Source organism: Pezoporus wallicus, unplaced genomic scaffold, assembly GCF_028554395.1.
Source record: "Pezoporus wallicus isolate ANWC-B61680 ecotype Strahan unplaced genomic scaffold, APGP_CSIRO_Pwel_v1 contig_5485, whole genome shotgun sequence".
NCBI lineage: Eukaryota > Metazoa > Chordata > Aves > Psittaciformes > Psittacidae > Pezoporus > Pezoporus wallicus.
In genome coordinates, this window is record NW_026641550.1 from 1,025,057 (window position 1) to 1,038,520 (window position 13,464).

General features: G+C 44.1%; 1 protein-coding gene across 4 annotated transcripts in view; it reads left to right on the forward strand.

The window, feature by feature from the left end:
- SLC66A2 (solute carrier family 66 member 2) overlaps window positions 1–12,102 on the forward strand; it is a 74,595-nt gene extending 62,493 nt beyond the window's left edge. For 3 of the 4 annotated variants that reach the window (XM_057424243.1, XM_057424242.1, XM_057424244.1), the window contains one exon: window positions 10,430–12,102. In XM_057424243.1, coding sequence (XP_057280226.1) covers window positions 10,430–10,640 — 211 coding nt within the window. In that variant the 3' untranslated portion in view covers window positions 10,641–12,102. The remainder of the gene's footprint in view (window positions 1–10,429) is intronic. The other variant, XM_057424245.1, reaches the window with a different exon arrangement.
- Window positions 12,103–13,464: the final 1,362 nt, after the last annotated feature.

The following is a 13,464-nucleotide window of genomic DNA, read 5'->3' on the forward strand; positions in this document are numbered from 1 at the left end:
ATATCTCTTTGGCTAGTTCGGGTCAGGTGTCCTGTCTCTGCTTCCTCACGGCTTCCCCTCCTCCCTGGCAGAGCATGAGACTCAGAAAGTCCTTGGTCAGGGTAAACATTACTTAGCAACAACTAAAAACATCGGTATTATCAGCGCTGTTCCCAGGCTGAAAGTCAAAACACAACACTGCACCAGCTACCAAGAAGGAGAAAAATTGACTGCTACTGCTAAACCCAGGATGCTCCCTCAATGCAGTAGGGCTGAGTGAGATTAGGAATATAGAATGGAAGTAAAATGAGACTTGGGTTTGGAGAAATGTAGATTGAGATGCAAGGATGCAAATATCCATAATGGTAATACTGACCGTGATGAAGATCTGTAAGTGAGCAGGGTGGTGAGTAATGTAGGTGGTTAATAAATGAGCTAGAACAGCAGGAAACTGGTGAAACTTAGGCCAGGAAATTACTTTGCAGGGTGGTCCAGAAAGATGAGTTTTTTTTTCTGTTAGAATTTGACCTGCAGTGGTGCATTTGGTCCCCGGCTCTTCAGACACAGAGAGGCAAGCAAACAGAGAAAATTTGGAAGTGCAGTGACTGACAGGATGGATGATTTACCTGAAAACTGAGACAGGGAGTGCTTGTAGCATTCTTGAGTGGGATGTAAGAAGAAACAAAGCGTGGTGTCAGAAAAAGCTGTTTTAGCAAGGCTCAAAGGTAGGATTGTGCCAGGGAGGATGGCAGGGAATGTTGTATGTCCACATAATTACATGCCAAGCAAGATGTCCTGGCATTGTCAGGTAAGGTTTTTCAGGGTAATGATAGAAGCCCTGTCCCTTCAGATACTAAATCTCGTATTAGAGAATTTCCTAAAGCAGGATTCATAGTGTGCACAGGGGCAGAAACAAGGGTTTGGGAATGAAAATATCTAGGGGATATTTGACCTCCAGAAAGTCTGGGCCGAAATTTTAAGATTTGCTTCATGCTATTATCTGTGGGATGTGATTGTGATGCTTTTATTTCCTCCCTTCAGCATTCAGTTCTGTCCACAGCAGGGCTTTAAAGCACTAGGGCTTTAAACCTAAGCAGGGCTCAGCAGCCAGTGTAAGTCAGTGGTGATGCTGCACATGGAAAGTGGCTCAGAAAGTGTTGGATTGTGATGGCACCTCCTGGCAAAGCACAACCTTCCTGCACACAGGCATATGGTCCATCACTGTTACCTTGAACTTCAGTACTGTCGTGGTTTAAACCCAGTCAGGTAACTTGTTCATTCACTCCCAGTGAGTGGTGCCGAGCTGACAACAATTGAGGTCCGTGTCCCCCCCCCCCACCGGGGTTCTCCCCCACTCCCGGGGGAACGGGGAGGAGGATCGAAAGAGTGCAACTCCCACGGGTTGAGACAAGAACAGTCCAGCAACCAATGTACACAAATCACCACCGCAACTATCAACTACAACAATGATAAGGGAAAATAACAAGGGAAGAGAATACGATACCACCGGCCAAGAAGACGAGTTCCACCCGGAAGCCCCGTGTCCTTCCGGGTAACTCCCAGTCACCCCCCACCCCGGCCATGACGTGCTGTGGTATGGAATACCTCCCTGGCTAGCCCGAGTCAGGCACCCCATCTCTGCTTCCTCCCGGCTTCCCCTCCTCCCTGGCAGAGCATGAGCCTCACAAAGTCCTTGGTCAGGGTAAACATCACTTAGCAACAACTGAAAACATTGACTTCACCAACACTGTTCTCAGGTTGGAAGTCAAAACACAGCACTGCACCAGCTAGCACAAAGGAAAAAAAAACAAACATGACTACTACTGCTGAACCCAGGACAAGTACCTCTGTGCACGCATATGCATGTGGAAGGAAAGGGGAAAACCGGCATTTTGTATGAAGACTTAGCTGCTGACATACCCTTATACAGAGCTGCAAGACATTATTTCCTTGTAACGGTGAAGTGGTTTTGAGAAGAGTGCGAGCTGTGTTTCTTGCAAACATCTTAACTTTACTTCCGGGCAGTAAACTGATTGCAAGGTAGGACTTTGTCCCTGAGCGATCACTCTCACTAGTGTGATTTGGGTTTTCAGTCCTTCTGTGTTTTCTTAGAATGTGAGAAGGATTTTGCTAGCTGAAGGATGTGATTAATTCATAAAAAGTAATGACTGTAATATCATTAGATTTTGTCCTCATGGCGCTGGCATTGGAGACAATTACTGAACACTCGTCATCCACAATAAGGAGGGCATTAGAGCTAGAACTGTTACCTTATGTATGTTGACTAAAGTGACAATTGCAGTTACTGAATTTTAATACTAAAAGCACACTCAGAGTAAGTACCAGTTCCCATATGAAGAAGAGGGAAAAATGTGTTCAAATTACCTCAAGTTAAATTGGAGGAAGAGTCTGATGATTTCTTTGTTGCCTAGGACAGGAAGAAAGGAAGATTTAAGAGTTATGATTCGAGCCTTGGGATACACAGCTGAAGCTGTGCCGAAGCAAAGCTTTGTTCCCTCCTGTCTTTTTATTACTTTTCAAATCGTATGTGTCTCAAGTTACTTAGAGCTAGAGACAGCAATACACTGAGTGGTGCTAACACAGGGACGTAATTTTGCCATCTCTTAGCACTGGCCCTGTGGGGCATAGCAGTGGTGTCATTAGTCAGCTGTGTCTACAGTGCCATTAATTGTAATGCCTTGAGCGAGAGGTGAGAGACAGGGAAGGAGTGACAGGTATTCAAAAACAACTTCATGGGATGCTGAAGGGTGGTGTAATTTAGGCATGCTCTGCACCATTTATGTTAAGGTGGCACTACCGTGTGCGTTGGCAGCTGACTGTATTACTCTGAGCAGTGTAAGGCGTGATTTGCTGCTACTTGAGGAGAGATGCTCCATCTCATGGCAGCAGGTCTTGAAGCTTCCAAATCTGCCTGCAGCAGCAGCAGAGCCTGTCTCGGACATGTTTGTACCACGTGTCTGAGCAGACCTGACCTTTGCAGTCTGGCCAGTGTCCATTTGTGTCTCCTGGCAGGAAGTGCACTAGTGTAAATTGTGGTTCAAGTATTTCCTCTGATCCACAGAGAGATTTGTTTTCCCACCTGCTGTGCAAACACTTAGGGTGTTTGAGGCTGTTAAGACCTGCCGCCCCTCTTTCTGAAGCACAAGCTGCGGAACACTAGAAATATTTTGTAGCTGTTAAGGGTTACCAGTTAGTGGACATGTACAGACTAAACTTTAGGCATAGCTGCTTGAAATAGCCAGAGGCCATACGAGTGATCCTGGACTATCCACCAACACCAGACCCGTGTTCTGTGTCTTTGTAGTTTCTTCTAGATTGTCCTTTGACAGACGTGTTCTAACACATACGGGCTTTTGGGTGAATGTGCTAAGCAGGGTCAAAATGCCTCACACCCTGCAGCTTTATGGAATTTAGAAAACAGAAGTTTATGCTGAAAAGTAATTGACAAATACCTGCTTACCATAATTTTCCATGAACCTTCGTTTTATTTGTGAGTCTGCATAAAATGCATATGTTGAAAAAGAACCCATCAGCAATCACTTCAGACTGCATCTTTCTGGGATTGTTTGCCTGATGGTGTTCCAGAGTGAAGTCATCCATTTTATCTTTCCTCAGGGATGTGTACAGTCTTTCACAAGAGCTTTCAGACAGTTTGCTCTTGTACTGCAGCCCTCTGCGGTATCCATTGGTCATGGTTGTGGCTTTAACTCAACTGCTTTAGCTCATTTCCAGAGATCCAAAATAAATGCTGGATCTCTCTTGCCACATGCTCCTCTTAACTCCTGCTAGCATTGCAGGGCTGAACAAATGACTCCATCTGGAGATGGTTAGTGTTGCTCCAGCCTCAGAGGAATTGTTGAGAAGTGAGGTAAGGCACTCTTACCAAGGCAGAGCACGTAGGACTGGTGGACAGTTTCATGCTTGGATTCCAGCTGGCTGTGCAGTATTTAAAAACAAGATCTATGCTTGCTCACACGGAAGGACACATCTTAAGGTGTGCACATTTAGTTTCCACATTTTCAAACTTTGGACACTTTGGATATCCGATCCCAATGTTTTCTTCTCTTTTCCTTTTCAGTAATTTTTGGCAGGCAAAACAAATAGGTTAGCATCAGCAGAACTCCTTTTTTGTTAGGCCATATGGCTTTTTGTTATGAACAAATGCTCTATTTATTAATTTTTGTTTGTTTTGTGCAGTATCAAAAATACCATGGCATTTGGATTTCGTGTTTTCTGGTCTGTGTTTCACTGTTGAAGGCAGGCCAGCCTGTGATCGAAGTGCAGTGTTACAGATGCTTGCTGTCTTCTCTAAGGAGACTATTTTGGAGCTGCAAATGGGAGCTGAAAGTTTTCCAGAGTCAGGATGTTATAACTGAATCTGCTTTCTCTTCCAGGCATAACCATACAAATGGCTTGTGGGAGGCAACAGCTTAAAAGGTTGCACCTTCTGTACCATCTTGCTTGCTTCCCAAAACCAAATGCAATGTTCAAAATACTCATTGACAGGCTGTTTCGATGTGTACCTTATTGCTGGAGGAAATATTAACTTGTCAGCCCTTAAATAATTTTATTCTACTTTTATATCCCCAGTCATCTAAAGAACTGTCACCAGTTTTTAAACATATATGAAAGTCAAGTGATAGTATATATATGAAGAAATGTCTGAAACTACAGCAGTCTAAAAGCTCAGATTTTTGAGCCTGGCATTTCCCATGTCATGGCCATGACGCTGGGAAATTTGTGGTCAACTTCCACCGATTCTTGAACAAAAAGAGCCCAGGCTAATTCTCTTAGTTACAGTTGCCTGGGATAGAAAGAGAGAGAAAAAACATCCCCCTAAAAGAGCAGCATTCAAAGTAGATAAAGGTCAATAAATTATACTCATTTTTCTTTTATTGAAAATAACAGGATTTTTGAGTTCATTGACTGTCTGAGCACAATTAGAAACAAGTGTGTGACTGTAGCAGGATATAATTACACCAGGGCAACACAAGCCTCCTGTTGCTATTTCTGCTGCAGTGTTTGGTCAAACCACTACAGAATTTCTCAGCGGAAGTCACTGTCTCATGTCTGATCCTCTTTGTGTCTTCCAGCTTGCAGGGTATTTTTGGGTTTGTGTGTTAAGCTACAAACATGCAGAGTCATAACATTGATGTGAGAAAATCTACAGTGCAAACGGGAAGCGAGTACTGCCATATCTTTCTTGTGTGGGTTTTGTGCTAAGTACCAGCCTGTGTTCTGCAGACTGCTGCTTTGCAGCTCTGCTAATGTGCTACTGTTTGTAAGTTATTTGGATGGATGATTGCAACTAGTCTTCAGACAGACCAGTTTACCAGGGAGGTGGAAGACAGGGCTTCATGGCTTATATTTTTTAACAAGATCCTTTTTTTGGCAGTTTTTGCTCTTTCAGATGAAGGAAGAAGAGTCACAGAATCACAGACTGGTTTGGGCTGCAAGGGACTTTTAAAGCTCAGCTAGTTGCAGCCCCCTGCCATGGACAGGGCCACCTTCCACTAGACCAGGTTGCTGAAAGCCCCATCCAACCTGGCCTTCAACACTTCCAGGGACGGGGCAGCCACAGCTTCTCTGAGCAACCTGTGCCAGTGCCTCACTACCCTTGTACATACCCTTGTAAAAAATCTCTCTCCAGATTTCTTGAAAGGTGTAATGACCAAAAAGTGACTAATGCTGAGCAGAGTGTGTGCAGATTCCAAAGGAAAACCAGAGACTTGATACTGTTGCAGGCAGGTTTTGAGCAGAAAGAATGAAGATGCCAAAAGGCTTTGATTTGAGCTTATTAGTCCTGGATAAGGGAATTGAGACTAAATACCTAGCTAATCTCATTGTTCTGTAAATTACTCAGTCTCTGTTAGTTTCTCAAGGAGAAGCAACAAAGCTCTTTGGAATGCACCTTACAAGCTCTCTCTGCATCTGAATAATTTCAGGAGTATTCTCCTGAAAAATTATGCTTCATTGGCTAACTGCAGATACGGTGTACTCATAAGTGTTTTCTGCCTCTAGTTGCCGTCACTTCATAATTAATACACAATATGTAAGGGACCTGAATGAAACAGGTTGTTCCATGAGAAAAGTGAATGCTGTTTTCTAGCATGCCATTTATTTATTTAGCAAATGAAGCTTGGTACAGTGTCTGTGTGGCATCTGCTGTCTGCGGTGGAGAACAGCAGTACTGTAGGGCATTTTTATATTGCCATATTAAAAAAAAGCCTTCAGCAATCCATCCCTAATCTAGCATCTGATCAGAAGTGATGGTGTCTTTCTGAGAATTAATTCCAACAGCAGAATAAATAAGTGTTCTTTCAGATTTTATGAGCAATTGAAAAATGCCAGCTTTTCCTCTTTGTGGTCAATTGCAATTGACACAGACCTGATACTGACTGTTACTACATTAGCAGCTCCTTGTAACAAGCTCAGCTGTAAGGAAGGCACTTGCTTTTAGGAGATCTGTTGTCATTGGATACTGCAGTACTGATTTAAATTACTGGGAAGTGCTATTTTTACTGAAAGTCTGCTTCAGCCTCTGGCAATACCAGCTATTTCAGCACAGTTCCTGCCTCCTGTCCCTCCAGTTGGCATCTCTGTAGTCACACAATCAAATGCTGCCATTTGTTTATTTCCGTGTCCCCAGACTGCATTGTGGCACTGCTCACCCCTAACCCGCTCACTTATTTGTGCTAAGAACAGTTGAGCTGTCCTGCTAGACTGTATCCTTCATGTCAGCAGGGTGAGCATCTTCATGTCACCCCAGCTTATTTTTGGGCTATTTCAGGAAAGACACCCATTTATTTACTCCCAACTCCCGCTTTGCTGTGTAGCCAGTGCTGTGCAGAACAGCTGCGCTCACATGGCTTTGCAGATGTCAGGAAGATACAGCATGAGGCTGCTGTTTGTGCTGTGCTCTCCGGTCTCGGACAGTGTTGGTGGTCGGTCCTGACTGTCTCCTGCAGCAAAGCCTCATCTACGTTAACAGCGCAGCAGTTTCTCTTGCACTGTAAAGCTAAGGGCCAGATAAATGCCAATAGGCTGCAATCTGCCAGCTCATGGCACCTGGTGCATGGCACTGCAAAGGAGCAGAGCCATGCAGAGGGCTTGTTCATTGCCGGTGGCAGCCTGCACTGAAGCTGCTGCTGAGTCAGGTAGCTCCTTGGAAGATTCATGCTGTTGCTGTGATCCCACAGATTTACCATCATGCAGCATGCAGAGTCCTGCAGGGGAAGAAAGCTGAGACTAGAGGATTTCCCCCTGTGGTGTGTTGGTAGCTTGTTAAATATGAGCTTCACACATCTTACAGGAACTGGAGCTTCATTCAGCAAATGGAGGTTACAGCAGAGCAGTGGATGAATGGCTCAGGTGTGCTCTTCTCTTTTTCCTCTTCCTTTCCCACAGCCAACTGAAAACTCCTATTTCTTTTGAGCAATAAACCCCTTACTTTCTTCACAGACACTGGTCCTCTTTTCTCCTCCAGGGCAGGTAAGAGGCAGCTCTCTGCCCAGGATAGGTTGGCCAAGCCCCAGCACGTTGCAGCGAGTTAATCCGTCTCTGGTATTGCCAGGATGGCAGCCCACCTCGTCTAAGTGTTCTGCTAATTTTTCTGGATTCCGCATTTGTTCAGGAGTGAAATTCCAAAGCACCGGAGGTGCTAACTGGTTTAAACGCTTGCCCGTATGATCCCATACATTGTGCCACTCATGACTGTCCAGCCTCTGGGAAGATCTTTTGGTAGTATTCTTAAATAGTTGCTTAATCTTAGAGAAGACCTGAGCCAGACCCTGCTTAGCTTCCAAGGTCGGATGAGAATGGGTGTTCTCGGGGTGGTCACACCATAGGCAAAACATAGAGAGCATATGCAGCAACAAGCTGGTTCCCAGCAAAAGGAGCAGGATGCTTTCTTTCAAGGGCATTGAAAGGATATTCAAGATCTGTAACTTTTCCAGAATTGACTCCTACTGTAAATAGCCTGGTGGGGGAGTGGAGAGTGTGAGTAAATGTCTCCTCCATAGGGCAGCAAAGGATGTATGTTTTTTTGATTCAGTGACAGACCAGTGGTATTAGCTGTTTACACTACCAGTTACATTTTTTTAAGTCATTTTTGCCAAGTTGAGGTTTTCCCATGTATAGAGCATTGTCATGTCCTAGTGAGAACCCCCATCATGATGCTGATTTCCTTGAATGTCTGATGTGCGTGTGAACTGAATAGCAGGGCTCTGGAACATGCCAAGGCTACTGGAGCATGCACCAAGTTACCCAGTTGGTGTTGGAGGCTGTTGAGTTCACAAGTGGCTTCCTAGCAAAGTCCAGAATTGCTTTGACAAACTCAGCACAGCATGTCTCACAGGAAGAGGTGTGCTTCTAGTGCTTGGCTTCTACGGTGCTGCAGAACTGCAATCCCCAGTGTTTATTATTTCTTTGGAGGAGTAAACTCTTTTGTAGGCTGTGCATCTTCTGACAGCTTGTATCTTCTCCACATCTACACTGTACCCTGGGGTTACTTTTAAAACCCACTTAACTTTCTCCATGGGGAATATGTGACAAATATCTTTTGCACATTAAATTCTTAATCCAGATATTTCCTGGCATCCCTGAATAGTTTTTCTGTCAACATCGAGCAGTTAGTTTGACCTGCCAGGTTTAGCATGCGCTTTTAGTGAGGGTCCCTCAACCATGCTAGCAGAGATTGACAAATTGTGATCAGTTGCCTAGCGAACATGGATAAGCTTAAACTCAGAGGAGGAGGAATGTTGGCTGCCTGCAAGCAAGGTGCCAGTTTTATGACCCTCAGAGTTTATCACCTTTCCTAATTAAAATCCCAAACAATCCCCACCACTGCTTGCATCGGCAAACCTCCCATAAGTGTGGTGTAAGGTACTCGGTGTGACTGGGAACATGCACAAGGCAGGTGGTGCAGGCTTTTTGTGCACAGAGCACAACTGGCAGTTGCAGATTTAGCAGTTGTTTTCCTTCTCTGATTATTTATTTACATTTTTAGAATGACCTTGGATGGGGAATGACTGCTTACTCGACCCCATGTCCTTGCTTGCACTTCCACACAGTGGGAGTGGACTCACTTTGAAAGGTCCCTGAGAGGGGGTTGGAACTGGATGATCTTGAGGTCCCTTCCAGTCCTAACTATTCTATGATTCTGTGATTGAAGACCTGTTTGCACTCAGTGACATCACATGAGTTACAAAAAAGGCTTGCGTTTCCCTAGTGTGATGGGGCAATATAAACTGATGCACTTGGCCACCTTTTCTTTATAGGGAGAGAGTGGGCTGCAGCATTTGGCTTGTAATAGCATAGTGTACTTGTATCCAAAATACAAATTGTGCTAGCTCCCTGCCTGAATGTTTGAGAAACGAACATTAAGTCCTACCCTGCTGCAAGGGCCTGACTGTGTTTGATGAATTGGAGTCAGTGCTGGCAAAACGTAATTGCTCATAATTATGACAAATCATGCGCAATGCTCATACTGTGAACTACAAAGCTTTTGTCCGCTGCTGCTTATCCAGCTGCTTAAAAAGCACTCCTGTTAAAGTGCATGAAGCTCAGAAACAGTCCTCAGGATCTGGCTGTTCACATTTTGTTGAGGGCACTGAAAAAAAACTGGTCTATTTGAAGAGCTTTCTTCTGTTCCCCAGAGTTTCTTCTGATGTGGGGGAGCAGGAGCTGGACTGCAGGACAGGGGATGGCTCAGCAGTGCAGCTAGATGAAAGCAAGGATGGCTATTAAAAGGAAGCCTAAGCATTGCTTTTGATCGGTGTCCTTGATAAAAATCCCTAGTGATGCTCATCCTTCCAGTAACAGCTGCAGGCATGTTGTTTTCCCTCTTTCTGTATTATTGGACAATCTGTCTTTCTGGACTTCTTTTGGTTTTGCATTTTTTGCAGCAAGAAATGGTTTCTTGTACCTCATCAGAAGTGTTTGTTTCAGCAGATGCTAAAAAAGTGTGCATGCATGAGAGAGCACTCTACATGTTATTCCACCTTGTAGGAGTGCAAAATTGCATGGACAAGAAGTAACTGCTGGAATGAATTGCCTTTGTTTTCCATGCACTGTGTTACTTTGATTTATGGTCAGTGCTGTCAGCATGTGGCAGTCATGTTTACAGAGCACCACTGAGTCAAATATCCCAACGGGATATTTTAAAATGCTGGCTACCTTCATAGCCACAGGCATTTGGAGCTGTAATTGTTGAGGTAAGAGTGCTGCAATATGTGGGGTAGAGAATTTGATCTTCCCTTCCAAGTACAGTGCTGCATGTCTTGGCTAGGTACACTGTCCTTGTCAAGGGGTGTCCCAACCCACTGTTGAGTATAAACCCTTGCTGAAGTAGGTAGCATACTGTGGCATGGCAGGTATAATCACAAGCCAAGTTCTTCTCAATAAATACTCTTTCTTTTCTGTCTTCTAGTGTCAAGATGGTGCTGATGTGGACCAGCGGGGACACATTCAAGACTGTTTACTTCATCTTGAATCAAGCCCCTTTCCAGTTCTCCATCTGTGGACTTCTGCAGGTTTTTGTGGACATTGCTATCCTGTTACAGGTTTACTTGTACAGCTACTACCCTCATCAGAAGCCCGTGCCCCACACTGCTCACCCAGCCAGCACCAAGGCCCTGTGAGGCACTTAGCTGGACAGGTTGCAGGTCAATGGCACTGTGGAGTCAGCCATGGCAGCTCCTCTTTCGCTTGTAAATACTCCTCTGTTGCCGAGTTGAAAGCAGAAATGAGAACAAGAATTGAAAGTCTGGCTGCACTTCCAGCTTGTAAGGTTTTATTTTAAATAACTTGTTCTGTTTCAAACATAGCTGTACAGAGCTGTTTCTTGGTGGGGGAGGGGCACTTTATTTTTGCATATGTACCTATGAGCCTTATCAATTCACAAATGTTTGTATATTTAATCACAAGGGCTGGATGGTTTGTGTTTTTAATGCTATTTAAAAATGTTACATCACAGAAATTATAGGATATTTTGTCGGAAACTTTTACCTATTTATATAATATAAAGTCTGTATATTGGCAGGAAGTTTGTGGCATATGCTAGCATTCACCATCTCCATGATGTAGGAAGAAGTATTGAAGAGCAAATGCAGGAACTTTCACTTTTCTTTATGAAGGGTGTCTGGTGAGCAGAGAAGGTGAGGGCAGGAGGCCCTGCAAAGAGGTGGGCAGCCAGAAATGAACCTGTCATACTCAGTGGAAAGCATCAGTGTGCTGAAGAGTGAATGGCTGGTGTTCACCTCCACTGCGGGATCAGTGTGGCAGGTGGACACATCAAGGAGATGATGAAGAGGGTCCGAGTATGGAAGATGCTGAAGCCGTGTTGAGAGCAGGCACAGCCAGTCAAGCAGTAAGCCAAAAGGAGGAGCTAACAGGATACTGCAGGTAACTTAAGTAGTCATGCTTTGAAAGGATGAGGTTTGGGAACAGTTCTCTCTGCCCTCAAGGGGCAAGCACTGCTCCTGCAGCTGTGCACAGGACACTGCTGGGCTGTAGGACGTCTTTCACAAACCAAGGGGCCATGGATGTTGCCAGTATTGCCAGGCAAGTATTTCTGTGTGGTGACTGAGCCACAAAAGTAGAAGCAACTCCACTTCCAGTGCCTCAGAAGGGGAAGTGATAAAGTTTTGAGAAGAGAAAAAGCTGCATCCTATGGAGTAGGACTAGCATCTGACAGCTTAATTTGTTAAGGTTGAGATTTATGTTTATGTTTTGTTTAATGCCAAACAAGAACCAGTTGATGTTTTGGGGTGTTTCTTGTATTTTGACCCAAGGAAGGAGTCCGTGTTTTTATTTTTCTGTTGCTTAAGATCTTCTAGGCTTTTAGAAGAATCAGCAGTCTGTACTTCAACAGAGGGACTGAAGAAGCTGAAAGAGCAGCGAGTTTATTTATAAATGTAGATGTTGCCTATAATGGCTGTTTGCCAGTGTAGGTCACTATGTCCTTCCTGAGAACTATCTGCATGTGTATAGCAGCTGCAGGAGGTGTGGACCTGCAGGGGGCTGTTGCCAAGACCCTGGGCGTCTGCAAGTTGCTGTCATGAAACCACTGTGGTTGGTATGAGGCAGCCATAGGCAAGATGTTGTCCCAGGAACAGCTGTGCATGTGCTGTGTTCTTCTGGAGGCTCCCTCCCTGTCTGACCACAAGCAAGGTGGTAGAGCAGGGACAGCTTTTTGAGAATCACTTTTTCTCCAAGATTATCCCACGAGCTCATGTTTTCTTACTGATGGCAGCAAGTCTGAGGTTTTAATAATTTCAGTGTGTAAATCAGATACTTCGCCACCCTGTTTTATTTGGGAGCCTCATGATTTGAGTCTGGACTGTCTTCATTGGTGGCAAACTGTCCTCTGGAGGGAAGGCATTAGGAGGCTACATCAGTAAAGCATAGCCGAGGAGAGCTGCTGTTCTGAGAGTAGGGCACAGAATGCTCTGCCCAGGCGCTGTCTCCATGCTCTTTGTTCAATACCATATTCTTTTAGGCCTGAAGTGACCTTACGAAGATGATATACCCGGAATGGCAGACTATGAATGTTTTGTTCCTCTCTTTTCTCCAATGTTCTGGTTGTGTTACAGGAACATCTGGGCTTTTGTCTTTTTTAATTGAAAATTTACTTAACAACTGGCTTCTCTGGTATGCTGCTTTAATGAGGATTGTATTTCTACTGTATGCAAACAAATATTTTCTTGTGTGTTTTAATGGTCTGAAGGGTTTTTTTAATAACTTGTAAGAATTTTGTATATGGTGGTCTTTTTCTAATATTCTGTGAAACGGGGATATAAGAAATAAATGGCTCTTGGGAAATACACTTCTGTATGTTATACGTTCACCTGGGAGTGCACACTTTTGGCCACCTCTTTGGCTTTGAACTACAGGTATTACTGAGGATAAGACAACTGTTGTTTTTTCCTTTTGGGACTCTTTCCGGGGCAGTTTCTTCAGTCTGTCATCAGTACCCAAACCAGCGAGCTCTGCAGACCAGTCTCATTGACACCACAGCTGCAAATGCTGGAAGAGAAGCCAGTGGAACTATCTCTAAATTCATCTTCTGTATGTGGCATTTAGCAAGGTAGGACTCTTGGCCAGGAACTCTTGAACTTCATCTTGCAAGATAATTTAGGGCAGAAGGTTACAGAACTTTGGTTTTGTTCTTTAATTGTCAGGAAGTATCTGTATCAATGATCACCTCAGAGAATAAGAAATCAATTACTTTAAATACATCTCTTTGAATGTATGGCACATTTCATGGAGTTTCTTTCCTCTGTCAGTTACAATGTTTTTTTTTGTTTGTTTTTTTTTAATAAAAATTACCTATTATATATAAATTGCAGTGTTGCTTTGTTTTGTTCAGCTATAAGATGCATGCTTCTTAACTCTTCTTATCTAGAGCATTTTCTGTAGGAATAATTAGTGTGCTTTTTCCTCCTGACAGGTGAGTAGGCACAA